This window comes from Pezoporus occidentalis, unplaced genomic scaffold, assembly GCF_034315485.1.
Source record: "Pezoporus occidentalis ecotype Australia unplaced genomic scaffold, CSIRO_AGI_Poc_V1 ctg19, whole genome shotgun sequence".
Taxonomy (NCBI): Eukaryota; Metazoa; Chordata; class Aves; order Psittaciformes; family Psittacidae; genus Pezoporus; species Pezoporus occidentalis.
In genome coordinates, this window is record NW_026913748.1 from 7,105,448 (window position 1) to 7,133,083 (window position 27,636).

At 41.0% G+C, this 27,636-nt stretch overlaps 1 protein-coding gene across 4 annotated transcripts in view; it reads left to right on the forward strand.

The window, feature by feature from the left end:
* The first annotated feature begins 3,281 nt into the window (after window positions 1-3,281).
* The window catches only part of ADIPOR2 (adiponectin receptor 2), a 44,732-nt gene continuing 20,377 nt past the window's right edge, over window positions 3,282-27,636 (forward strand). For 2 of the 4 annotated variants that reach the window (XM_062616709.1, XM_062616713.1), the window contains exons 1-2: window positions 9,004-9,119; window positions 25,574-25,809. In XM_062616709.1, coding sequence (XP_062472693.1) covers window positions 25,642-25,809 — 168 coding nt within the window. In that variant the 5' untranslated portion in view covers window positions 9,004-9,119; window positions 25,574-25,641. The other 2 variants (XM_062616710.1, XM_062616712.1) reach the window with 2 other exon arrangements.

The window sequence follows — 27,636 nt, forward strand, 5'->3', positions numbered from 1 at the left end:
CCACATTGTGAGCATACCAGCACCAAAGTCTAAATATAACCAGCCTCAAAGATAAGCAAAAACAGACTTCCATGGCCAACAGGACAGATATCAGAAAGGACAAAAAGAATCATGATCAGCTGTTGTAAATCCCCAAATAACAGTAATACACCCCCCCCCAGTATAATACAATGATCACAGCATGCGCATGCCTGCCATCCATCAATCTTTTCCTGCAGGGCCTGAAGATGTCACTTGTTTGTTAGCTCTGTTTAAATGACAGTTGAAGTATTTTTTTGCATTAGGATTCAAAAAGGGATGACCCACTCATAACATTTCCTCACAGAGTAAAAGGGGGAACAACAAACATTAGGGTTAGGAGCTCTCCTTGTAAGCAGGGATAAAATGCAGCAGCTGTAACACGGAGTACTAAATGTTGCCCTGTGACACCCAAGTCGGCTACCTGCCCTAAGTGTCACGGTTAGCTCTCCATCCTGCCCGCCCAGTGCAACCCTGGTCTGATGGCCTGTGGCACTGGCAACAGCTCTGTTTGGAGCATGGTGGCTGCAGCAAACACCAGCCTTTGGCAGCGTGATGGAGCAAGCCATGAGGGTCAGGCCCTCTGTGATTTAGGAGGGGAAGAAGGGTATGATAAGGAAAGAAATACCAAGAAATGAGCAAGCACAGCTTCACTGGGAGGCAGGGAGATGATAATACCTCCCCCAGGCCCTTTTGCCATTAGCGCTGCCCCATGATGCTGTCACATGGTGGCAGGCATCCTAGGAAATTCAGAAGGGAGATCCTCAAGTATGTTTGTCAGTAGAGATGAGGCAGGTTAAAGGCTTGCAGCAATAAGGCATATCCTGGAAAAGAAAAGAAAAAGGTCCAGGCTCTTCTCTACCCTAGGGCAGCTTTATTCTGAATCATGATTTGTCTTTTGGCTCTTCCTGGAGTGCCATATAGCTGTGTCAGCCGTTTGAATGACTGCAGGAGCATGGTGATCACGCGGGATGGGCAGGATGAGGTATTGCTGCATAAGGATGTGTTACAATCCTGCCTTTGGGGGGGGGGGGGGGAGTAGGGGAGAATTCAAAACACACTGGGATAGACCCAGTGTCACTTAATGACTGTCACAGTCATTGTGCTGGAGCTAATCGTAGCCCTGCCTTCTTCACAGCCCCAAGGAGGTGCACACCTCCTTAGCCATTACCTTTCTTGGGCTGAGAAAACATCTAGACCGGGTTTTTAGAGTGGCAGCCCTCTGCAATTCACTGTGATGATTCTGGCCAGTCTCAATTTCATTTACCACAGGCAAATTCGTTTTCTCTTGCTCAGGAGCAACAACAGAGTTAATGAATAACCTGCCAAATTTCACGAAGCACAGGGCTGTGTATGTAGGACAAAAACATTCAGAGGTGGAATTAAGGCAATGAACATTTTGTATCAATCCTACTGTTTCTAGGAATTATCTATAAATGCCCCAGCAGTACATAAGTAATTTTTAAAAACTGTCTTTCTGAATGAATGCTTTACCCCATATGGCAGAGCACAGCTTTCCTTTTTAATTTCCAGGCTCTTGAACCAGAATAAAACACCCTAACTCCTTTCATTTAATATTTAATGAAACAGCATTCCTATCTCAATTTCCCTCTTAATTGGCTGAGTACATTTTAAGTTACAGTGTCAGGAAATGACAGATGAAAATGACATGCAGTTTTCATATATATTTTTCGTCAACGGAGCTCAAAATACTTTAAAATCATTAGCGCCATTCTGCAGATGAAATACTGGAAGACAGGGGCAGGAAATACTTCATCCGACAGGCACGGGGTGGAGCTGGAGCAGGCGCTGCAGCTGCTACTCTCCGTGCTGTTGCCCGATGGCTGTCAAAATACATTTTGATTGATGAGAGAAACTATAAATACATGTAACGGTCCAACTATGATGTTCAGTAACTACCCAGCTCCATTTGCAATAATAAAGACTTTAATGAATGCGTGAGGTGGGACACATCTTAAAGGAGACAATAAGGAAACACAGTTTTATAAACATTTTAAGAAATGGGCAGGATATATTTAGTGTTGATGGGTACTAGGGATTGAAACATTTCATATATTAAATTATAAGGATAATTGTGCTTCTATTAACTATCTTGTTTGCAGCTACCAGTTTGGGCTAAAATTTGTGTGGGTACAAGTGTATGGATCAGAGCGTGGCTCAGCAAAGCACTGAAGTGCATAGAGCAACAAAAATTACAGACAGATCCTCCTGGATCATCCAATTGTTCTCCTTGGCAGTTGTTAAGCTTGCCTTCCAATAGGGCACTGTTCTCTCAGTGTTTTGACTTGTCTCAATGTACAACTTGCAGGCACAGGGTTTCCACCATTTCCCCCCAGGATGCGATCTTGGAGGCTGGAATCTCCACCTCCCATGGTTTTTAATGCTACTCTGCTGACACTTCCATTACTCAACAGAGTACCTTCTTGCTCTCCTTGGTGTTCCCTAGCCGTGCCTCTATACCAGACAGAGGTGTTTGGGCCCTGTCACACATAGCAGGCTTCCCAGATGCCTCCACCACCACCAGGACTGATGTCGTTTTCATTATCGTTGTGGTGTTGCGCTGCCTGTGGCTTCCCTACCTACCCCGTGCCATGCCGAGGAGCACACCGACAGGTCCCAAGCGTTAAACCTTCATCTAGGGGAGCCTCTTCCCGCCTCAGCAGGACCCGCGGCTGCTGCGGTGCCCGCGCGGGACGCTTTTTCCCCTTCCCCAGTAAGTTTCACAGTGTCTCTCTCAGCCTGGACTACTCTGAACCGTCACCAGGGGTGCCCCTTTCCGTCACGGAAAGGCTGCGTGGACTGGCGTCTCCTGTGACACGACTGTTCTGTAGGAGCGGGTGACACTGCCGTCCACGGGAGCGCCCCCGCCGCCCGGAACCTGCCGCTGGGGGCAGGCGGCTCCGCCGTTCCCCGACCCCGCACCGCTTCCCCGTGGAGCAGACCGGACGCGAACACAATCCCTACCCTTCCGGAGGAGCCACCCGTGCCCCTGCCACCAATCACCCCTACGACGGCCCTCGCAAACGTCGTTCGCGCCCTCAACCAATCAGAGCCAGCTTCCGCCGCTCCCCGCCTCTCCACAGCCAGTGCGGAGGCCTCCTCCTGCCCGTCTGACTACATTCCCCGGGATGCAGCCGCGCTCGCTGCGCCCCGTTCCGGTCCCGTCCGGTCCGCCGCGCCGTACGCATGTGCGGCAGGGCGGCTCGCATTGGCGGCGGCGGCCTCGTGCGATTATGACGCTGTAGAGCAAGGAGGAGGCGACCGGGCCGGGGTGGCGGCGGCAGCGGTGGCCGCAGGAGGGGGGCGGCGCGGGGCGGCTGGCAGCACCTCGCGGGCGCCGGCCGTTGCCAGGTGAGTGCCCGCGGGCGGCCCGTGCGCCCTTGCTCCTCACCGGAGGGGCTGCGCGGCCTGGTCGCTGCCTGCGGGGACGGGGGTCTCGGGCCAGGGCCGGGCGTCCGACCACTTGGCGGGGCGGCGAGGAGGAGGCTCCGTGGCGGGATGGAGGCGGCGGGCAGCCTCGTTTTCTTCCGCCGCTCCCCGGGAACGGCGGGGATCGGGGCCGCGGCCGAATTTGCTGGCACGGCGGGGAGCTGCCGCTGCGGGCGGTTGGCCGGGGGCAGGAGGGAGCCAGGCTTGCGGTCAGGGTGTTTGCTTAGGGGCACGAAGTAGCGCTTGGAAGTGCTCTGCTGGAGGAGGCTTTGGGCGGGCGAAGCACCCTAAGTGGGTCAAGAGCGCTGTAAGTGGGCCTTGTTCGTAGCCTTCTGTACACTTATTGCTTGTTAGAACAGGGAAGGCTGCTGCTACTCCTAAAAATCTCGTTACACAGATGCCATAAAAATAAGAACTTCTCTTGCCCAGTAAAGGAGCTTTACATTGCCCCTGCAGAGTGCTCCCTGTGCGTTTAGTGTTTATGGATACATACACATAAACAGACAGTGTTATCAACAATGGATAATATAAATATTCAGCACCAGCGTAACCATAAACTCGGATATTCCCAAGTGACAGTTAAATAAACTTTTTAAGAAGTTTATTTTTGTGTGTGTTGTTTTTAGTGGTGTTCTATTTGTTTGTTGTTTTTTTTTTTCACTGAGAGAGTGGGGTGTTAATCTCTCCTTTGCTTAGGATGAGCAACAACGGTGTTGAAACATATGGTAATCGAGTAGAAGACAAAGAAGATATGACAGCTGTTCTTGCTGAGCTTTTCAGGCAGTGTTGGCTTCTTTTTGTCGTAGCCATACAAGTCAGTTGATTTAGTGGCTTTAGTAGATATGTGTGTGACATTTGTTTAAGAAAACCATTAATATTAAATTACAACTTTTTTGAAATACAGGCTTTGTCACTTTGTGTACATAAACTAGCGTGTGCACCTGTTACATAGCAGAAAAGCTTTTTGCTATTACTCCTTATTTAACGGTACATTTTGTTCTTAGTGCAGCACTGAAGTTCTTCAGGCAGTTGAATTGTCTGGTGTATCACAACTGTGTTGCGTATTTTTTTTAAATGGGCCAGGTCTTATAAAATTGGCCAGGTCCTCTGGGCAAACCCTTCTGGGCATAACCTGGTTTTCAAGAGTTGAGGTCTTCATGTGTAATACAAACTCTTGTTTTCGCTCCCTTGTGTCAGGGAGTATTAAATTCCTGGTTCGTTCCCAGCTCTGGCCTTCACGGATCTGTTGTGGAAGCCAGGGAAGAGCTGACAGTCCTCTCTCTCAATATTCAGTCTCTTGGCTTTCAGAGGCCTTTCTGTAGTATTTCAGCTGCGAAGTGCTTGCTTTCTACAGAACTTTGACACTACTTCAGATTTGATGATTAGCTGCTGTAACAGCAGGAAATATCGTTATGATTGACACAAGTAGATGTTGTGTCATGGAATTATGGGCACAGCATGGTCATAAGACACAGCCTGTTTCCCTTGTTATCTTCAGCTATGAGCTAATATTGTTTATACAGAAAAGGAAGTGCTTGTGTTCTGGGTTTGTTTTCCTGTAGGGGTATTAGCTAGTTCCAGCTATGAAGATTTTATGCTGTGGCTCTTATGCAATAGGGATAACTTATTATGTGTAAGCTTCATCTGTACTGTGACACTTAATCCTAACACACACTCACAGTCTTCATATAGTAGGAAACCTGAAATAAGTTCATTTGTTATGTTGGAAGTGTAAGATTAGTTGGTCAAATATGGAAATGATTTGCTTGCCTAAACTGACAACTGAATATGGCTGAGCAGGCCTGTGGATAAGGTTGTTGGCAGCTTTGTGGTAAAAACCATGGAGAATAGTTGCTCATGTGAAGAACTGAATTGGAATTGGTGATGGTGGAGTTAAAAGCTGCATCCCAGTTCAATCCAGGTTTTCAAAATTATGCTTTCTGAGTATAAATCAGATACAAAAAACTAATCTGGTGTGAAGGACAGGAGTGCATTTCTGGCATACTTTAACAAAGCTTTTCATGGTGAAAATTCCTTGAAGGAATTTTCTTATCTATTAGATATATCTTCTCAAACATAAAAATGAAATGTGATGAATATAGGAGCTTAAATTGTATATAAACAAAGGGCTCTCCCTTACCTCTCTCCCACCCCAGTCTCTGCACAGATGGGATTGTATCAGTGCTATTGAACTGGTGGCATTACTACTGGTTTGCTCAAGTAACTAGTGAGTGGTGGTTTGGCAATGTGGGTGAGATTTGGACTTGAAGCCCGATTCCCAGATACAGGATTAAAAACCTGGAGTTTGCAAAGCTCTAGGTGAGAGTTTTCTGTTGATTTGTCATGAATGAGAATTAATGGGAATTGGCAGGGCATGTAATGCCAGTGACTTTAATGCTTGGGTCTCTGCTGTTATCTTATGTCTTCAGTTGCATGTTCAAGGAGCTGTGTCAAGCATTCATGTACAAAACATGCTCAAATATTAGGCTCTCAACATTTTGGAAGTGTTACGGGTTTCTGTTTGTGTAACCGTGCTGTCCAACACACTGTGCAAAGAAACAAGGCTTGCTTTCGTCAGTGGAGATGCTGTCTGTGCATGAGGAAAATCTTGATAAGGAAGCTTCAGGAGGTCGTTGGATTATTATGCCATCAGCAATTCAAATGCTTAAGTGGAAGTAGTTCTGAAATGGAGATAGCAGTTTAGAGTATTTATGATTTGAAAGTGTCTATGTCTGAGTCATTCTGTGAATTTTCTGGCAGACGGTATTAGTGCATTTGAAAAGATGTTGCACAAGATTGAATATGAAAAAGTATTTGGGACAGTGTTTAAGGAGAAGACTAAATTTATCATTTTCTGACAAAACTTATTTTAAATGCCTTTATCTTTTTTACAAGACACTGTATTTCAGTTCATTGTGCTTAACATGGTGACTGTCTGCCTCTGCTTTTTAAAGCAATTTCTTTGTCAAGACAAGTTCAATATCAAAAATTAAGAATATGGAGGCAAACAAGGTACTAGTTAGGCTTCTTCAGATGACAGATTTTTGAAAACTTTTTTAACTTGTTTATTTGAATATGCTGCTACTACCGGAACATTTTATTTCTGAAATAGGGTGCTGCATATCAGTATGTAAACTAAGAAGAAGCACGAGGTGAATTGTTTTTACATAGCTCCTGTTGCAGTGCATTGAAAAGAATGTCCTGGTGCCGTCTTTTTGGCAGAGTGAGAGATTCAGACTTTTATTATCAGGTAACTGTAAAACTGAGCTGGAGTTTAATTTGCCCAGTGATTACAAATGTTTTCTGGAAAGTCTGTCTCAACAGTTTGACATAAAAATAAAATCTTTGTCCAATGTGAAGATGAACCTCAAGGTTTCCTTTCAGGACACAGTAGCAATTTTTTATATACAGAAGACTGTTCACCATGTTACAATGTGGCAGCTGGTGTGGTGATAAGGAGCCAGCCTCTCTCAGGAAAGGAGGTGCCGCAGTTTATGCTGCGGCTTGATTTGAGAAGTAGCAAAGAACTTGAAGCAAGGAGGTGTCTGTAAAATTAAGGTGTTCAGAATTTTGAAGAGGAAACGTTGTATGCCTAATTCCAGTTTGCCTTCTGATTTAGCATAATTTTCAATTATAATTTCTTTGGAATTTTCAGAACCTCATGGAAATATCTTTATCCTTCACTGGTTTTTGTTAAGTGGCATCTGTTTGAATTATGATATGGCCAAGGTAGGAAGAAAATTACTGTTCAGGTTTCATTTGGGTTATTTGTAGGTTAATGGTCTCCTGAGCAGATGAAATATGTTGTAGGGCTGATGGGTGTAAAATAAGATGGCAGTTGTATTTGTTGTTGCATGTAGCCATGATTACTCTTGTATTCTAGAGTTACATATCTCTCTGCTGCTTTGTTAGTGGAGGAGAGAGACTTTTTTCTGGCCACGCAGCAACGTTCTTCAGCCTTCTGTGTCTATGTGTCAGTGAATGTTCTGGGACTTCTCAGGCCTGCCTTGTGGTTAAATTACTTGCAGAAAGGTGTCTTCAAAAGTATAGGTAAATAAAACGTTTACAGAACTTGTAATTGTCCGTGTAGAAAAATTTGCAGTGTGGTTCAGATGGATTTCAGTAGCTGTGAAAATGCAGTGGAGTCTGCTGGGATGTGCCAGCTGCTGCAGCTCTCTGTGAACAGGACTAATTAAGCCCTTGTGAGAACAGAAAATAGTCAGGCACTATTTACAGGAAGAAAGTGTTGGAACAGGCAGAGCTGTAATCATTGGCTCTAAGGTACCTTTAGACAGCAGTAAGCAGGAGAGTATGCCATTTACTTGCAGAAGGGGCTGAAAGTCAAGTCCAAATACTTAAAATGGGTATTGCAGTGTTCTGCCAGCAGATCAAAGTACATTGCACTCTTATGTTAAGACCTGCTGCAGGAAAGGCTTTTTCCATTTTTTTTTATTTTTTTTTTCCCCATTCTCTTATTCTCCTCTTTCTGGCTGTATTTTCTCTCAAAATTGTTAGCATTCATGTTTCTTCATCTAATGCTGAAAACCAAGCTTATACTAAATGTAGAAATCCTGTCATTAGAACATTGCTTACATTTGAATACATCATGTAAATGTATAGCTGTCTTTGCCAACATGAATTGTTGTTTTTCTAAATATAGCTATGGTTGTTTGCATACATTCAAGATAAGGTGTGGCTAAGGCTGACTTTGATAAGTGTGCTAAAGCCATTTTTCATATCCATTCAATTTTCCTTCTTCTCCTCTTAAGCAAATTAAATGCTCTTTTCCCCAACCTGTTTGGTTGCATCTTCTTAGAGGATTGCAGAGATTGACATTCCTTGCTTGAAGCCAAAGTCAGTTGTGCTGATGTGTTTAGGCCTAGAGGATGACAATTTACATGCTACAGTTTTCATTAGGAGGTCACTGAGTGTGTTAAGCAGTTCTACACCTTTTAGGTAAGGGTCATTTTGTTGATAGGAACTCCTAGTGGATTTTTATATGTTTTAATGACAGCTGTCTGGTGAGGTTCCTGTTTTAACTCCTTACTGATGGATGTTTATTGCTTGACTGGTAAGATTTTCTCAAAATGTTGTCATAAATTTGTTTTTGTAAATAAGGTTTTATGGATATCTGAACAAACAGGCATGTTTTCTTCATATAATTCTGCACACTTTAATAAAGGCACTTGTGTTCTTTTCATTCCTTGTGCAAAATACTTGGTGGGTGATACTAGGTTTTGGAACCTGTTACCCTGAGGGAGACTTCAAGCCCACAAGCGTCTGCATGTTTCTGAGTTTTTGTAAAATGCAGAGCTTCTGATGAAAATGGGATAATTGAATTGAGCAGCAAAAGGTGCCTTCTGAGAGCAAATACTGCCTCTGGTTCCCTTAGCTAGTCTTTAACTCCTGCTTGTTCTAGATATATCTGTGTCTCCCAGTCTTGCAGTGGGAGCTGTTTTAAAAAGCCATGCAGTGCTGCAAAGGTAAGTATAGCTGAGACTATCTATATGGTCAGTTCTGAGAGTATTGGTAAGCCTTTACCTGCAGGGAAAGGGAGTTTAGCATTTGAAACAAGGAAGTGGATGGCTAGTAGGACTTGAGATGAAGAGCCACTGAACATGCATTTCAGCTTCTCTCAGCTGGCAGTTTAGGTATGTTTCTGTTATGGGGAATGCTGCACAGCATGTCCTAGCGGACTGCTTCTGAGATTTAGTGCTTGTCATTCCCTGGTGTAGACTGAAGGATGTACTTTTTCTGTTTTCCTTCCTAATCTTTTATGTCTTGATCTCTATGGCTGGTGGGATTTGTGGGCTTGTATTACTTAGACAAATACTAGTGCTGTAGAGACAAGTTAGTGGTGGTGAAAACTGTTAGTCTAGCCTTATGGGAGGATACAATCAATTTGCTTGTGAAGAACAGTGTGCTTTGCAAATTGCTTTAGTTTAAGCAGTTACTTATGTCTCTGTATTCCCTAGAACAGCATATAGCATTACAAGGCTGATAACAGAAATGTTCTGCTGTTCTCAGTATTAATCTTTTGGGCCAATAATATTTTGTTTTAACAGAACATGACTGTAGAAAGAAAAGGAAGAGCCTATTCATAATTTATTAAAGTAGTTACGTGACAAAGTGCCAACTGTTGGCTTTCTGCCTTCTATACCTTCAGTAGGGAACAAAATGGATTATTTTCTGAGGTGGGTGTCCTTAGAGTTGATAAAAGCAGGACAAAGTCAACAGAAGCTTTACTTAGTGTTTTTCTGACCTTTGTATAGTCCAGACTAAGAGGGGGATACTGAAAAAAAGGCTTGTGTCCTGGTGGTCATAACATCCATAGTTAAGTGTGACTGCTCTTTGACTTCCTATTTTGTGACTTTTTAATGAGTTTGGCAGCCATATGAATTCTGCAGCAATTCAGAAATAGTTCAATAATGGATGTATTATAAAAATCCTTTTTACAAGCTTCATTAATGCAGTGAAGGAAGTTGCTAGGTAGCTGAGACTTGATTTTTAAGATATTTCTTAAGGGGCAATTTTCAAATGCGTTTTTGACATAGAAGAGGAGCAAAAAAATTCTGACCACCTGATAATTATGAATTATTAATTTCACATCTGTGAATGATATAAAGGAGTAGTTTTTGGTGGGCTTGTTTGTTTGTTTTCCTCCTTCTGGCTTTTTAGATCACCTTCCAGAAACACACTGTAATTTGTCAAAGCTTCCCGTTCTTCGTATTAGGATTTTTCATAGGTGTTCTGGTATTCTTATCTCAGCTAAGACTGTAGAGAAGGAAGATCAGTAATAAAACATTAAAACCTTCTGGATTACAAAAACCCAGTGCTAGATTTAATAGGAGCTGACTTGATGCTAAAATAATTGAGAAGATGTGTATTGGTTTTAGCTACTGTATCTGTAAAACACTTGTAATTTGTCCTTGATCCTCTGGAGGCTAAAAGTAGGTTATTTCCTGTTTTCTTCTGTGAAGGCAATTTCAGAATTTCAGGTTAAGCTGGTCCTTGATAAGAGAGTGAGAGAGGCTGACCAAGTTTCACAGCACTTGCATAAATGTTTCTGTCCAAAACGTCTAATTAGCACATGATGCTGTTGAAAATGCCAGTTATGTCAACTGATTTGGAAGGACTCCAGTGTATGGGTCAGTGTAGGGAAAGGGAGATACTGAAAAATCTCAAATACTCCAACAAGAAATCTGGAGAGGCACTTTTTACAAGGGCAGGTAGTAATAGCACAAGGTGGAATGACTTTAAACTGACAGAGGGCAAATTTAGATTAGACATTAGGAAAAAATTCTTCACTGTGAGGGTAGTGGGGCACTGGCACAGATTTCCCAGAGAAGCTGTGGCTGCCTCATTGCTGGCAGTGTTCAAGCCCAGGTTGGACGGGGCTTTGAGCAACCTGGTCTAGTGGAAGGTGTCCCTGCACATGGCAGTGATTTGGATCTAAGGTTTTTAAGGTCTCTTCCAACTGAAACCATTCTATGACATAGCAGTTCAGCTCTGCATGACTGCCAGTAACCTAGGTCCGCTTTGGGTTTTGAGCAGCAGAGCCTTAAAATGCTATTGAAAAAGTGATACTAGATCTTCTCAGAAGGACATTAGTTTTTAATTTTTCCATGTAAGCCCTTTCCAGCTGACTCTTTCTGTATCAGTCAGCCAGTTCAAATACCCCCTTGGTACACATCACAATAAAGTCATTGTGAAAAACAAAGCATGATCACAGAACCCATGACTGTTTTCCTCTGAAAACTCATGTTTTGGCTCTGTTTCAGTAGTTCATTATTTATGTTAGTGCCTGAGGGCTTATCTGCCTGCGAGACTTACATGAATGTTTTGTCCAGTCTAAGGTCATCCTTGAAAAGGTATTGTTCCACATTTCTGTCCTTTTAGCAGTGTAATATATACAATAGTTCTTGTAGTACCACCTGAAATCTTACTACCGTTTGAGAGGCTTTGGAGCTTACAACTCCCTTAAAACTCGGTGCTCGCTTCCTGGAGATCCTGTTCTGAGGGAGCAGAATATTTGAACACTTTCTCATTTCAAGCCAAAGGGACTCCTGAATTGGGTGATATTCTAAGTAATGTCTTTGTAATCAATGAACAGTCTGTAAGGATATTGTTTGTTACAGCATTCAAAGTCACAGGTAACAGTGGTGGTATTTGGGGTTAACCAAAGCATAGCTGCATAATTCCTATTGTAGAGTGACATTTAGTCATGCTAATGATGGAGTATATGAGAATTACTGGCACTTAAAATTAATCACTAGGCAGACATAAAAAGGAAAGGTGTAGAATGTATGCATTACTGCTGCTTGCATTGGAGACTGCTGCTTCAGGGGATGTGACAGGTAATAGACCTGTATCAGCATATTGTGCTCAAGGTGATCCAGTTGCTAACAAACTTGCAAGATGTGTATGCCAAACTTGCTTCTCTTCAGTGATTGTCCAACTGTCCTTATTCATCTTTGAACTTCTGATTCTATTGTGCTGAAAATCTTGGGTCATTTGGTAAGTTGTCTAAAGAATTGGTTATATTAGGAGGCATGTGGTCTGTTTGTGAAAACCAGTTCTGCTTTCTGTTGAAAATACTGATTAAGAAAGACGTACAATTGGAAGGCTTTAAACTGTTTGGTATATGACTTTGTATAGAAATGTTACCAGCACTTATTGTATATAATCTAATACTTGTAATGTTGGAGCCTGTTTTTCAGTCTTGTGTACTACTTGCAGTATGGGTGAAGTAGGTTGTATAACTTTGCCAACCTTTCCCCCTCTGCAGGAGTACAGTGAATGTCAGTTTGAAGCTGGCATGTGAGTGCTCTATGCTTTACAACTCCAGTGACACAAGATACCAAGATAAACTCTGCCTTCATGTAGTGAAACTTTTAGGCTTTAACAACATGCCATGAAGTGAAGCAGAGAAAATGGAAATGGATTACAGGAAAAGGCTTCTGCATTCCTTGCTGTTTTCATGCTGTAATATTTATGTTGTAGAGGATCTCTCCCAGGCTCTGATTTCAAACTCCCAGGAGGACCAAAAGCAACATTGTATATGGTTTGACAAAAGTCCTTTCTGACTAACTTTAAGTGACCTGAGGCAGATTAACATGCGGATTAATGTATTTGGCAGTAATAAATCAGTTTTAAGAAGTACAGAAGCAGAGATTTGTTTGGCAGAGAGTTTGAATAAAATATGGTACCTGGAGTTACATTGAATATTTTATGGAGAATTATGTAGCTGAGATGGTTAAAAATTTCCCTGTTTTCCTTGGTTTTGTGCTGATGCATCTTTATACAACTTAGCTGTAACTATGTGGAGTTTTAGTTAAATTGTAGTTATCTTGGTGAGTGAGCCTAAAAAAAATCAAAGGATTCTAATTTAAATGGAATGCGTGCATTTTGTCATCCACTTTAAATGTTTAATAGCTGCTGTATAGTACTCCAAGGATTCCTAACTCCCCACCCCTATCTGCATAAATGTATTACCTAGTTTTAAACTAACCTGGATGTTGATTTCACATCCTTGTATGAATGTTGGACTTCAACCTTCCCGTGCTTGAATACAAATATCAAAAGTCCATAACAAGCTTGATGTAGGAGATCTGTGCTTCCTTGTAGGTGGCACAGCTGTTTGTCAGAGAGCAGTAACGAATTGGAGACTAGCAATACTGGGTGTTTTGGGGAAATGTATTTTAGTGGTGAAGGTAAGTGCTGTGTGTTACTCCACAGGGAACATGCTAGATCTATTTGGTTTGTTGTTTTAAGTTGTATTTCTCAGGACTGAGGCTAACAAGAAACTTGTATGTTTCTGAAATGAAGTGACAATGAAACAGGCTTGGTTTCCAGATTGGAATTGATAGTTCAGGTGAGTACAAACCTGCATGAGAGTACAAACCAGTCAGAGGCAGGACTTGAATTACTCTTTTCCCCTTCAGGAGGGAGACTGTGGTAGTGTGTCTGGTAGGTTTGTTGTGTTTGTTTTGGAGGGGTGGCGTACGTTTTCTTTTTTTCTTAAGCCTTTTCTCTTAGTGTTCTGACTTTGGCTGTGGAAATCAATGACATCAGATTGCTGTGTGACAGTTTATTCGTGGAACAAAGCAAAATCATAGTGGTTAACAGATCTTACCTGATCTGTATGTAAGAATCAAAACCGGGACACACTGAGTGTTTTGATTTTTCTTGAGTCTCTGGAAACAGGCGAGTCATTCCATTGAAATTTGGAATTCCAGAATATCTGTAACATAAACCAGGCTGGGTCAAACTAGAAATCTCTGGCTCAGGATCCTGTATTTGTTGTGGAGCTGCTGCTTAAGCTTCTTCCCCATGAGACTCTCTGACCACCCTCTTGCATGCAGTCCAAGTATGCTGAATAATATCCACCCAGAATGCCTCCAAGCTATGAAACATCTTTATGTTGTTGTGCTCCATTTGCTTTGTTTTCTTGCCCTTTGTTTCTCACCCATTTGCAAAGTGACAAGACCTCCTGCCTGAAGCAGAGGGACCAGGAAGCTCTGAGCTAGCTAGCGCTCAACAGGTTTTGTGTTTCACTGGGGATAAGTTGATGGGTAGTGTGAGACTTGTGCTGCAACCTGGCACATTTGGCAGATACACATCAGGATCTCTATCATGTGGCTAGTCATACATGAAGTGAACTGCAACCCAAACCCATAGCACATCTTACTGAGGCTTTGAGTGTGCTTTGTCCCTAACTTTTCTATTTATACCCTTTGAGCCTGAAGCCTGGCCAAGTTGCAGGACCACCCACCGGTCCTAGCCAAGCTGGCTGTTCAGGGGAGAAGGAAGAAACCTGGCAAATGAGATTCTGGAAGTTGCAGAGTTTTTCTGTTCCTTTGTCGTTTTATGTGGATCGCTGCCCAGAGCATCTCTGAATAGTGTCTGCTGGCTTCTTGACTGCCTTTGGGGAGTTATTTGGGTTGTTAGAGTGCTTTGCCTGGTGTCTCTGGGAACTTTTATATTTCAGCCCTCATCCTTTCTTCTGTCGGGTTTTTAATTTTGTCTCATAGTCATTTGACTTCTTTCCTGTTTTGTTTTCATTCATTAGGCTTCTTGGTGTCCTTCCTCAGAGAGGACTAAGATTTTGGTAAGGATGCCCATCCCCTAAGGAAGAAGACAGCTTCTAAGCATAAGTATGCAAGCAATATATGACAGACATGCATTGGTATTTAGGAGCTTATAGAGCTAGAGGTGGCTTTGTGTGCTTAACACCCCTTGTTGGATTTATCCTGTGCATTTGTCCAGTTTCCGTATGAATCCTCATCCTGTGGCAAGAAGTTCCAAGCTTTAACAGTTTCCTGTGTCACAACTTATTTTTGTGTTTGTATTTTGTGTTGCTATCTGCTGATTCTGTGGCCTTACCTTGGTTGACAGGCAGTGCTTGGTATTTTCACTTTTCCTGTTTTGTATGGTGCTGCAGACGCAAAGATTGGGAGACCCTGTGCTCTGTTGAAATCTTATTGCAATCTTGAGTGGTCAGCTCTGGTTATAAATAAAACTTGTTTGTGCTATTGCAAAGCAAATAATTTCTCAATTTAGCAAATATGTATAATGTGATGTAAAACTTGTGAACTATTAACTAGCTGGTACTACTAACATGGTAAAAATAGATACCAGACTTTGTATTTCATAAATGCAAGGCATTTGTCACTTTGTACTCGTTTCCTTAGCTACAGCTGCTTGCTTGCCTAATAGGTCAGGACTTGCCTGGTTATCTGGACAGGTCAGTTGTCCTTCAGGACTTCTCCTCTCCTTCACTTTTTTCTAACATAATAAATTTGCTACACTGATTATTAATTTGTTAGGACTTCCAAATCTGTCAGTGTCTGCTTTTTTTCATGCATGTCACAACTGTGCTGCCAGTACTGGAAGAACCTTTCATAATAGTATACCTGGGGATATTACAAGTGGATAAGGCACTGTTTATGCTCTGTTTGTATCTGACCCTTGTATAGGGTTCTCAGCTAGGTTTCCAAGTACATCTTTGGCATACAGATTAGTGGTTGAGCTCCTATATGTAGCACTCAGTCTCAACCAAGAAGCTTGGCCTGTGTTTTTTCAGTACTGATGATAGCTGTCAGACTGTGCACATGAGATGAATCTGAAGAGATGTTGCCTCTCAAGTCACAGTGACGGACATCCTAGTTAGTCTGTGCATCAAAATTACGCTAGCATGTTTTTCTTACAGAGAAAAGACACTAGAAGGAGATCCCTTATTTGCTAACTCCATTGACAGTAGGTGTTGTTTCAGCGTAAGGTATCTTTTCTTTTTTACAAAATAATTTATCTGAATAGTAAAAACTTGTATTCACAGCCCTTACAGATGCTGTTGGGCTAGGGTAAGAGTATTTGAGAACTAGGACAAATAGTTTGCTGACCCAGTTTTTGCTCTCAGCTAATGTTCCTCTGTCTGGGCCCTTGTTCAGGAAATCAAACCAAATTCCTACCCCCTACCCTTCTTTCTCTTTAGAGTGTGGATACTTATCAACTTGCCCATATTTCCTTCCTGTTCTTAGGGTTCCTTAAAGAAATTGAGTGTCTTCTGTAATGTCTACAACTCCTTCCTGCAAACAGAACGTGCAGTGACTGCTTAGCTCACTGTTTCTCTGTGTTTACGTATTCATACATACACATATGAAAGACCCTTTGATACGAAACATCATTGTCCAGGTCACCCTGGCATGAAGAATTCCCTCTGGAGAAGGAATGTGTTACAAGTTCAGACTGCCCACTTAGTTGCTTTCCCTGGAACTGTTTAAGATATTGCTATTATACTGTAATTTTCCTGTAATGTTTTAAAGACTAACATGACTAAATACAAAATGGGAGAAGGAATGAAGGACTCCATCCATGTTGTCGCATTTTTGTTTATGGGCAAAGAGGAAGCTTCCCTTGCATGTTTCTGGGTGTTGCAAACCTCCTTGTGATTCCAGGTTCCTGAGCAGAGCTGTGTAAAGGATCCTGGAGGCGTCCTCTCTTTTCTGCCGTCTTGTGCCTTGTGGTGACCTGTATAGGTCTGAAGGTAGCCAGCAGTGCTTTGTTGTCATATGTAGCCATTGTACTTAGTGCAAGTGCTTCACACAATAGTCTTGTGTTTTCTTTTATGAATTTTATAATTATGGTAAATACTGTGTTCTGTCTATGATAAAGGTGACCTGGATGTCTAACTCCAACTTTTTCTGCTTTATGTGAGATTATGGTTTTATTCCTGTATTGTAAGTTCAGGTTAGATATAAGGAAGCAGTTCTTTACTGTGAGGGTGGTGAGGCACTGGAATGGGTTGCCCAAGGAAGTGGTAAATGCTCCATCTCTGGCAGTATTCAAGGCCAGGCTGGACAGAGCCTTGGGCAACATCGTCTAGTGTGAGGTGACCCTGCTCGTGGCAGGGGGTTGGAACTGGATGGTCTTAAGGTCCTTTCCAACCCTGTTATTCTATGATTTTTATAAATATTGTAAATATTGTCTGTTTCCTTTGAAGACTTTTTTGCTTAGTCTCCTGTTGTCAATATCTCTTCTGTTGTGAGTTATCCAAATAGTTTGACATAACAAAATAATCTTTGTTTTCCTTTAATGGTGTTGTTATTCATCCAGTGTTACAGCCACTACCTCATCTAACCAAACAAGCAGTGTAGCTCTGGGTGGATTGGAATTACATGCTTCAAAGCAAGGACAGTATATTTTTCACTGAAAGTATGTAGATGTGAAGGACTTGTTATTGCCACAGCTTATTTACAGCATTTTTTTTAGGGTTTGGGGTTGGAAGAGACAAAGATTCTTCCCTCCCTCACAGTGGCCATCTGAATAAGTCAATAAGTGATATTAAGTCATGGAAAATACCTAATATGTATATTCCCAAAATTCCTGGTTACATGAAAATTAACTTGTAGCATGTTTATGGTCTTAAACTGTTTCAAACTTAAAATTTACACTAGCATAGCTACTGATTAGACTGCAGGCTGCAGCTATACTAGCAAAAACCTCCGCAGGGAACACAGTTATACCAGCAGAAAGTGTTATGCCAAGATGTTCAAGCAAAAACCAGCAAAAAATCTTTGCACATGTCTTGGTTTAGGTCCTGTATGTAGCTAATAAAGCCCTACTTAAAGGGCTTGCATGTAGATGGGTAATAAGTTTGGCTCTTCAAACTTTAGCAGTAACATCAGAGTATCACAAGTAGGCCATGAGTGTTTTCCCATACCTCATTAGTTACAGTACAGTAGAAGTAAAAGATAAACTTACATCAGTGATGTATTCTGATATGAGTGTTTTTGGTCTTTTCTCAGAATTTGAGATTATTTCAAACAATATTACCAGGAAAGAAATCTTTATCTGAAAGAGTAGCATTAAATGGTAGAGGAGACTAAAAGTTCACTTCAGCTTATTTCTTAACTCTCAATGATTATGTCTTGGAAAACAAATTATTCTCTGGCTATTGCGTTAAGGAAGTGAAGATATGTAGTTAATACGTAGCTTCACCTGGTCTTATCTAGAGCTTCAGCCATTTGACTAAATCTCTTTCTGGCTGACATGGGTTGGGTGCAGTCTAGTTACAGTAGATCTGCCTCTCCTGCTTAAGTTTTGGGTAAGAAAGAATCTGAAAAAGATGTTGCACTGCTTTTTGGATCTTAGACTGACATGATGCTGTGGGTGTCAATGTTATTCCTACAATGTTCTTATAATACTTTTGCTACAGAAAAATAGCAGATTTTTAGAGCTGTCTGACTTGTGGCAAAACAACATTATGGTTTGTGAGGAGAGGAATATATGCTGTTTTCAACTGAAGAAATGCTGTTGTTGAGCATAAGGAGTAAGTTTTCTTTGTCCTTATTTTTTACATATACAGGAATGCAAACATTTTATAGACCAAATCTTTCAGCCACAAAATAAAACACTGATGAGCAAGCTCACAGCCTCATGAGTAAAGCTTATCAGCAAAACTAAAGAGCAGATACTTCCAAAAACTGGAAAGAGTGTGATGGTCAGCTTTCTGCAGTCAAGCTTCTGAGATCCCAACCGCTGTATTAAAATCGGTAATCTTGGTGAGGTTTTTGGTTTGCTATGCTAGGTAATAATCAGCCAGTCAACATGTCATAATAAAGGCCATGGTATGTGACAATTAAAGCTTGAGCCAAGAAATAACTGTCAGTCCTTAATAGGTTAGGAAAATACTGCCCATAAAATACAGAGAGAATCAAAATTTTTAGATGTGTGGTCATGCCCTTTCTGTCACGTTGTCTCTGATAGTGAATTGAGCCATGAGAAGTGGGACTGTTTGAAGCCCACCCAGGGACAAGTGGGGCTGCCCTGTCTTGGTGCCAACCAGCCCTTGAATCTGCGCAGTGATGGTGCCTAAATGAAGAGATGTCCAAGCAAGCCAATAAGAAGCACTGAAGGCAATTGTGTTAGTGCTTTCCTGCTTTAAGTTTGCAGCCTGAAATGTGCGTATTCCTCTTTGATTTTAAAAGCAGGGTGGTAGCATTGTTTTGTACTGCTGCTCCAGTCCTTGAAGCATTTTCTTGAGTTGTAAAATATCTCAGTTCAGTTTCTAGGAAGGTTCAAACTTATGCTTCCTCAGAAGAGAGTGTTGCACCTGCCAGGGTAGAGGAATGTTTGCTTTCTTCATTGCTGCTGTTGATTTTGGTGCCATTTATGTTCTCATGCAATAATATCCTCTGTGTAGAGGAGTTAAATGGATACAACTTCAGTTTAGTAGTCTAACTCTGGATTTTAGTGTCTGCTCCAGAGACTTTGGTTTCTTCATCTTTACCCAGCAGTTCTGTGAAGTGGATGTCCTTGAGGCAGTAGTTAAAAGGATGTGTAAGTTTTCACTGAAGGGGAAAGTAACGTCTCACTTCAGTCTTTCAGTTTTAGACAGTCTGTGATCCGAAGTGTTACTAACAAAAAACAAGTGCATCTTTTTGTTGTCGGCAACCATGGAGTAAGTTGGTATGAGTTAGTAACATGCCATAGAAATAAAATCATAAATGGGCACAACGATGGAACGTTTCTCATTTGGAGAAACTAAGCCATTTAATGAAAATGAATCAAAAGCAAGCTTTCCAGGTCTGGGCTGTGGATTCTTATGGAATGTGGTGTGAAAAGAACTTGAACTTCTGTTCCTCTTTTTACTGCTTTTGAGACAATTCTCTTGGTTTTGTTTATTGAAGTGTAACACTGTTTTACAGCAGTCATCCAGTCTGTAACAACTGGGCGTTGTGTGCTGGGGGTGGGCCAACCTCTGATGTAAAACTTAATCCAGTTACAAAACTGGGGTCCAATTTGCAGTACAAATTGGACAAATGTTGTAACAATGCAATGGGATCCTCTGAAATGGAAGCATTACGTTAATGTAGGCAGGCTGCTGGCTTGTTCCCTTTCTTTGGATCCAGATGTATCAGAACGTGCTTGATTGTTTGACTCTGCAGCCTGCTGTGATATAGCTTAGGCTGAAGTGTTCAGTGACAGTTTACAAGTTGCAAAGACAGCTTCTTGGCCACTGACCCTCTGCGGGAGCCTAATCTTTGTTTTGTAGATGTCTCTTTATCTAGGGAAATTACATCTAAGAGAAGAGGTGCTGGATTGCTTCCTCATTGTTCCTCATTGTTAAAGATGACCTCCAAAGAATTTTTACAGCCCAATTCATACTTTTCCTTTAGGGTACTTTGAGAAAGCAAGGTTTTTAGTGATTTCCCCCCCCTTCATACATGCCCTTGTTTGCTTTGTTTTTGACACTGGTTTTGGAGAATATTTGGAATATTGCTGTGGGTGTTTAACTCTTTAATTGAAAAAGACAGCTCAATTACTGAAGGACTCGGTGTGTGTGAGTATAAAAATTCCTTATTTAAAGTTATACTATCAGATCTTTCAATACTACTGTTAACTTTTTAGCTCTGGCCTTCTAATGTAGGAACAACTCTCACGCCTACTTAAAAAATATAAAACCTACTTAAAATGTATGGATTTCTTATCTCTTCTGCTTTGCTCTATGCATAATGAAAAAAGCAGCCAAGCAGTGGGTACCCCATGTAGTTAATAAGTGACCCAGCTAGGCTACATTTATGGGTTACATGCAACAGCAGTCTTAACTCATGTGACATAGTGTTTGCTGTCTGACTTCTTCCTCTTTTCCTTACCCAAACTGTATACGCCTGCCTTGTAACAGTGCTGGTGCTTGCCTGATTTCCTTGGTAAATGGACCAGCTGTCACATAGGCAGAAAGTCAAAGATGACTGCTCCCCCAAGCCCCAAAGCATGAAACCCAACACCTTGCCAACAGCTCACTGATGATGAACAAAATTGAGCAGCAGTACTGATGCTAGGGAGTAAGGGAACCAGATGGGTGATAGGATGATGCCAGTGTCACCTGAGAATAATTTAAGGTTTTGTGTGATGTTACTGAATACTGTTGGTGGGGAGGGACTATCTTTGACCCAACCTCCATACCAGGAGACAGAACTAGAAATACAATGTGCCAAGAAAGCTACGTTTTTGTTTAGCATACCTTATTTCAGATGAGATAGCCAGAATTAAGTATTTTATAGGCAAGAAGTTCTCTTCCGTCACCCCATGTAAGGTGTGTTCTTACCACAGTCTGGTCATGGGTAGCTCATGTTGCGCTTTGCACCTGTGCTAGCAGTTCTTGAAATGGAGTTTTGCCTGGTTTGTTACTAATGCCTAGTCTAAACAACTTTGGATTTGGTAAAGTTACTCAGCATAAGTAGTTTACTGTTCAGTTAGCTTTGATGTTCTGCTGGCATGGATATAGCTAACTAGCTAGTGATGCGGTTGTAGCTGTGATGATATATGGACACAAGGCAAGTTTATAGATTGAGATAGTATCTCTTAATTTTCAAACAGTCAAACCCTTTGTTAAATATTAATGAATGTTCTGAGAAATGATGTAGCCTGAAATTGTCATGATGACTTTTTGTTCTTTTGATAACTAAGCTTTCTTAGGAGAATGAGCTATCTTATGAAAATTTGTCCAATGTATAGACATCGCTTGTGCTAGTTTAATGGGTGCTTTAAAGAGGATTAGAAAGGAAGGAGCATACAGTGGATGCCATTGCCTTAGTGACCAGGAAAGTTTCTATCAAAAAGGCTGTTGAGTAAGTGAGAGGGTAATGGAAGGGGATACAGTTTTCATTCTTCTTCCAAATACCAGCTACAGATAGATCCCTTCAGAGGTACTGTATTCTTTCTTGTGCTGCTTAAAAGAGGAATATTCTGAGAAGAGTTGAATGCTGGAGAGATTGCTTTCCTTAAGGGTAGTGGAGGTAGTTTGACTGTCCAGGACTCTGTTTTATCCTAAAAAGGGAACAACAGATTTCTTAAATTTAACTGCAAACACCACCATTAGTGTGGTTTCTTTCTTTTGCTGCCATGTGGCTTAGATAGAAAACTAGCCCTTGTGTCAGGTAAATTCTGGGAGGTTAGAAGGGTTGTATCACTTATCCTGGGGAATAACCAGGAAGATCATACAAGGAATAGTAGCATCATCTTGTGGTGCTTAAGTTTGTGTGACTACTCTTTCTTTGTCATCTTGAGGAGTGAAGCAGTGTCCTAAATATGCTTGTAGATGCTGACTCTTCTGATGTTGCACAATTGCGGTGAAGTGCTGAAGTAGTACTGCCTTCTGATTCTCTTTTCAGAAAGGTTACAAGTGACTGTCTACAGCCTGAAACTGGTACTCACTCTCCTCACTGTGGGGTTGACTTCTGAACTGGGATGGAGTGAGCACCTGGGGGTGATAACTGCTTAGGCTGTTACAGGTTCTGTGGTGGCAACAGCCTATTAAGTCAACTAATGGAGTGCTACATTTTGTATTTATAGGCTATGTTTAGAACTATGATAGCATTAAATTGGCAACTCCTTTCTAAAAGCTGACTTAGCCTTTAGATGGTTTTTGTATTTAAGAAACAAACAAACCGAACTCTGTAGAAGCTTTTCCCAGCTGATTTAAAACATGGCAGGAACTTGCTGATTGATCTAGATGCTGATATTATGCTTAGTATATATGAAATCAGTAAGTAGATTTTCAGTTGTACATGCCAGCTTCCTCTTTAAATGAAATCTAGTCTTAATGAAAGCTTTTAGTATGTTGCATGCTACAAAAAAAGTTAAATGACTTATATGTGACATTTATAATCTCAGCGAAACACAAAACAATGTCTTCCAAGACCTCAAGTGTCTGTAGCTTTCCATTTTCTAGTTTTTGTTTTCATAAGCTGCCTAGTCTTAGAGACAGAACACTTGTTTGCTGCATTTCAACCATTGTGGCTCCCTATTCTCTTAGGAAAAGGTCATCCTATAGCAGTTTTCTGTTGGCAACTCCATGTTGCAGTCAGGCATGTCTTTGGCTTTTGTGGTACATTTTTACATTTTTTTAAAAGGACTAAAATCCAGTAGTGAGGCTTCTGGACTATGTTTTGGCTTGCTTACCTTTACATGCTCACTAAGGGCAAGCATATTTAGGCCTAAAAGGATCCTTCATGAAGGACAATGTGAAAACATCTTAGTTCATTGAGCAATTCCACTATGATTTCAAGAAATGACAACTTCTATTTCTGCAGAGCTGTAGAGTTCAGCTACTGCTGGATGCACATCTATCTCACTCACTGGAGGTGAAATGCATCTTTTATTTTTAACCTTAGTGATTGCTTGGCAGTGAGTATGGTGAAGTGAATCTTCAAGGCCTGATTTTAGTGCCTGTCTCTTGGCACTCTTGTATTAGAAGAACTTTTCACAAGTATCTTGGCTAAATGTGGTTAAGCCTGTTGTGTTGGTTGTTACATTGGCTCCTGCTGTGTCATAGAGGTAATGTAAGGACATTCTGTTAGGCAATATAGCAGATAATGCAGCACACAATGGCAATTCTATTGCGTAAAGCTGGTAGAAAGAAAAACTAGTAAATCTTGCTGGTTAAATGTCTAATGCAAAATGAGCAATCTGTGAAACTAACTATTGCTGTTTCAACTAACTACCTGTTGGAAACGTTGTGTGGAATAGCAGATAGGGGTGTGTAACTTGTTTACAAACAGCTACTCTGATTACGTGCATCTTTTTATATCAGCCATAGCTTCAGATTGGTACAATGTAGTGTATTGAAATTAGACTCTTAGAAGTTGCCTTTTAAATTAAACATTCAGCTCCATTTCAAACTGCAGTTCTTATTGCATAGTTTTCTTTCCTCCCTAGATCAGTTTTGCCAAATGGCACTGAGATGATGTCTTCGTGCTTCTCACATAAAAATAGAATTGGCTGCTTGAAATATGGCAAAAACAGTCAAGATTTCAGTTGTTCTGTGGCTTTCTAAATATTTGTTCTTGGTCCTAAAATCTACTTGCTCAACTTCTTCATTTGGCTTCCTGTGTAATGTTGTTAAACCTTGGCTTGATTCTCATGGGGTGGTAGTCCTGTGGCACTTGCGTTTATCAAGTAAACAGCTGTGGCCATTTTAGATGTTACTTCCCAGATGGAGGTTACTGACCCTGTAGTGAAGTTAGCAGGAAGGTGTGCATACCATCTGTTTGGCTGTCATATTGTAAACTTACCTTCTTGGGTGATTAAAGCAGTGTGCCATACTGAACTCGGACAGCTGAGGTATCATTTGTTCTGCAAAGTCTGTTACCTGCTCATTAGCAGCTCTCTCCTATGGGGATTGCCAGGCAGCTGAGGGGATATAATCTTACAAACTGCTGCAGCAAAATTAAGTTTAGCACATTTGTCAGAGCTGAGAATCATCTCACAGTTATATGTAAATGAGATTAGTCCCTGAAAGGAACGTTATTTGTTGGCTTTTTTGAGGGGACATTTTATTGCTAGACTGCCAATATCAATCCCCCATCTTATATTTTTTTAATTTGCTTTCCTACATTATGACAAGGTTCAACATCTTTCATTTGGCACTAAAATTCCAATCTAATCATGCTCCCTGGCAAGTTAAAACTTGTTAGATGGGTTATCTTAATGTTACGTGTTAGTCACATGCAAGTGCTTAGATGCTACAGTAATAAGACATGAAGTGATCAGGACAAAGTGAATAGGTTCTCATTCAGAATGATTCTGAAGCCTCAGCTGAATGCTAATTCATTCTAATAGTTTCTGGCACTCTGACTGCAGAATGCTCTGGCTGTTGTGCCTCCCAAGGCTACCAGTGTCAAACAGGTATCTCTCAGCTGATTAGCAAGGTGACCGCCCCATAGTGGTCTACAAAATGAGTAGGTAACCAATAATATTGTTGGATGAGGGCTCAGGTTAACAGGTAATAAGGTAATTTTCTGCAAATTTAATTAAACTTTAGAATCTTGAGTTAAATTCACCCCACATCCTTAATGTCGTAAGCATAAAATATAGTTTTCTGAGTAGAAAGCATAGGCTATGGTTTTTTATCAGTTTCTGATTGCTGTGATGGAATGAATGGTGTTTAAATCTGTCTGGTCTAATTCCTTATCCAAGTAAGTGTAGACCCATTTCTACCAGCAATTTTGAACGTGTTCATTTAAGCAACAGAAACATAATCACTGTGTGTACTATTACTCTCATTGCAGTCTGTCTGAAGTTGGTTGCTGCTTGAGCTCCGCTTGCTTGCTATTATCTGAGCAGCTGTACTAGTACTTAGTGTTCTAGTTTTGTTGAAACTTAACCCACATGGTTGAGCTTGTATATGAGCTTCATACCCACAAGAAGTTTATAGTTACAACATGCCTGTTATAAGTAGTTAATTTTTACATGGTATCAGCAGCCAAGTGTTCACAAGCTTGTAAAAATAAAAATAATTTACAAAAACATCACTGTGCTTTTGTGATTTCTTTTTTTTTTTGCTGTTTTGTGGAGCTCACTTTCTGTTATCTAAGTTGTGTTTAACTTGTGTTAGCTTATGAAAGTATTATTGATCACAAGATAGGAATGTACTGTCCAGCAGTTTAGAAGTATGTATCACTGATTCCGTGTGAGTTTGTGCACATACAAAAGCAGATATCCTAGGTGTTTGGGAGTTTTTAAAAGCTTGCTTTTCTTTCAGCCAATTCTTACACTCTTCTTTTAAACTTCAGTTCAGTTATACAGACTGTTTGTCTTTCAGAGCCAGTACATAAACAGTCAAACTGAACCAAGAGGAAAGAGAATATTTGAGAAGGCTCCCAGCATCTCATGAATGAACTAACGGAACTCGATAATGCTGGTTCTCCAGAGCCAGGTCTACGGCTCAGAAAAGGACACATGTCTGGCACTGCAGCAGCAGAAGCAGCCTTTGAAGAGGACAGGTCCGAGCAGAGGCTGCTTTTAGAGGAGCCACCACTGCCTTCTGACCAGGAAAATGTAAGTTATATGATTATCTGTTAGGCTTGCTAGGAAACATGAGTTTTGACATAAGTGCTTCAATGCTTGAAATAAGTTCCAGAAATGTCAACTGTGAGCCTACAAACTCATTATGCCTGCTAAATAATTGTATTAAAACCAGGAAGATGCCAAAAATACTCGGTTAGATGTGTATGAACTTGGGTGAAAAGACTGGGCATAAATGCGAGTTTATGCTTTATATTAACCAGCTTTATATTTTTTTTAATTCTTTCCTCAAAGGAAAGGGACTCACACTGGTTTGTTCTCTGCTGAGACATTGCTCGTATCAAGACATTTTTGTTCTGTAACCTTCAATTAATAAGAAGCGAAAGGAGAATGTAATCTGAACCTTGGCTATCATTTTGAAGATTAGGACAGAAACATCTGTTAGCAAGTATTCTTGTTGGAAGAATGGCCATTCTGGATTAGACCAAACAAACATCCAGAGTACATGATATCTCGGACAGTAGCCAGTAACACTCATAAGGATGAGTACAGGGATGGGGAAGTATGTTGTGTTACTTCCCAAGGACACTCTCCCAGCCTGTAGTAACTGGTGGCTCACAGATATTCTGAGCTGGTGGCAGTGTGTTTGGATTTTTGGTGCATGAGCCTTTGTAAATTCTAGCAGCCACAGCAATGCCCATGGTAAGGCGTTCCACAGTTTAATTAGGTGTTACACAAGGGTAGTGGCCAGGAATTGGACAAAAGTACCTTCTGGTTAGAGAGTTTCAGAACTGTGATTAATGCTTCTCCCAGGATATATACAGGTGGTTATCAGCACAGTGAAGTGGAAGAGGCATTCATCCTAAACTCACTATTAAAATTTATCATGACTTAACGATTTTAGTGTATCAGCTTAGTTACAGAAACTGTATGGTTTTAGCCAGCAGCAAAAACATGCTGATGCTTCTTAACGTAGCCTTCTATGCAAAAGAATTGGTTTGTAGCTTTAACTGCATTTGCCAGAGATTCTGGGCTTGTGCATGGACCACTGTCGTGGTTCAGCTGACACAACCTTTATTAGACTGTCTTAATTTGATGAGTTTGAGCCCTATGGAATTCACTTTCAAGTGTCCTTTTAATGGAATCAGAACAGGTATTTGTGGCTAATAAGCCAAGCCAGTGCACTCTGTATGCTGCTGTAACTTCTGTAGGACATTTCTCAATATCATGATAACAGGAAATACCCAGTATTCCTATTTGCACTGTGTGAAAGGTTGTAAAATATGTATATAAAGTGCAAAGTCTTAGCACACAGCGGAATTTGCTAAGGTTGGAAAGAAGAAAAGTTGAGTTTTACTAGCAGATATTTTGAACATATATGTTTATCTGACAATGTGTTTGGGATCATCTTTTTTGAAGGTTACTTTCATTCTTGTCTCTGACTTTCCTGATTGAATAATGAGAGTTACCTGTTGCCTGCAAGTGGAATAACCCAAAGTAAAAGCCCATAATGACTGATCTGTAAATTTCTCTATGCATTTGCTTAGCTAGATAGAAATTATGTGGATGAATCAGTGTGTTTAATTTTAGAAGTGTGGAACTAAAATGGTTAAAGTACTCTCATTCTGTCTTCTTTTTCAGGCATTCTTGGGATTTGTTAGCCTATTGGGGTTTCTTTGCTTTCATCCTTTCAACAAAAGTCTGCTTCTTTCGTTTTGGCTCACTACAAATATTTAGCTTTCCTATACTTGTCTTCTCTCTTTCCCAGTTTGCTCTATGTTGCCACAGAATTTTTTTTTTTTTTTTTTGCCATTTGGGCCTTGCTGTTCTGCCTTATATGGCCTTCTGCTTTTTTTACTT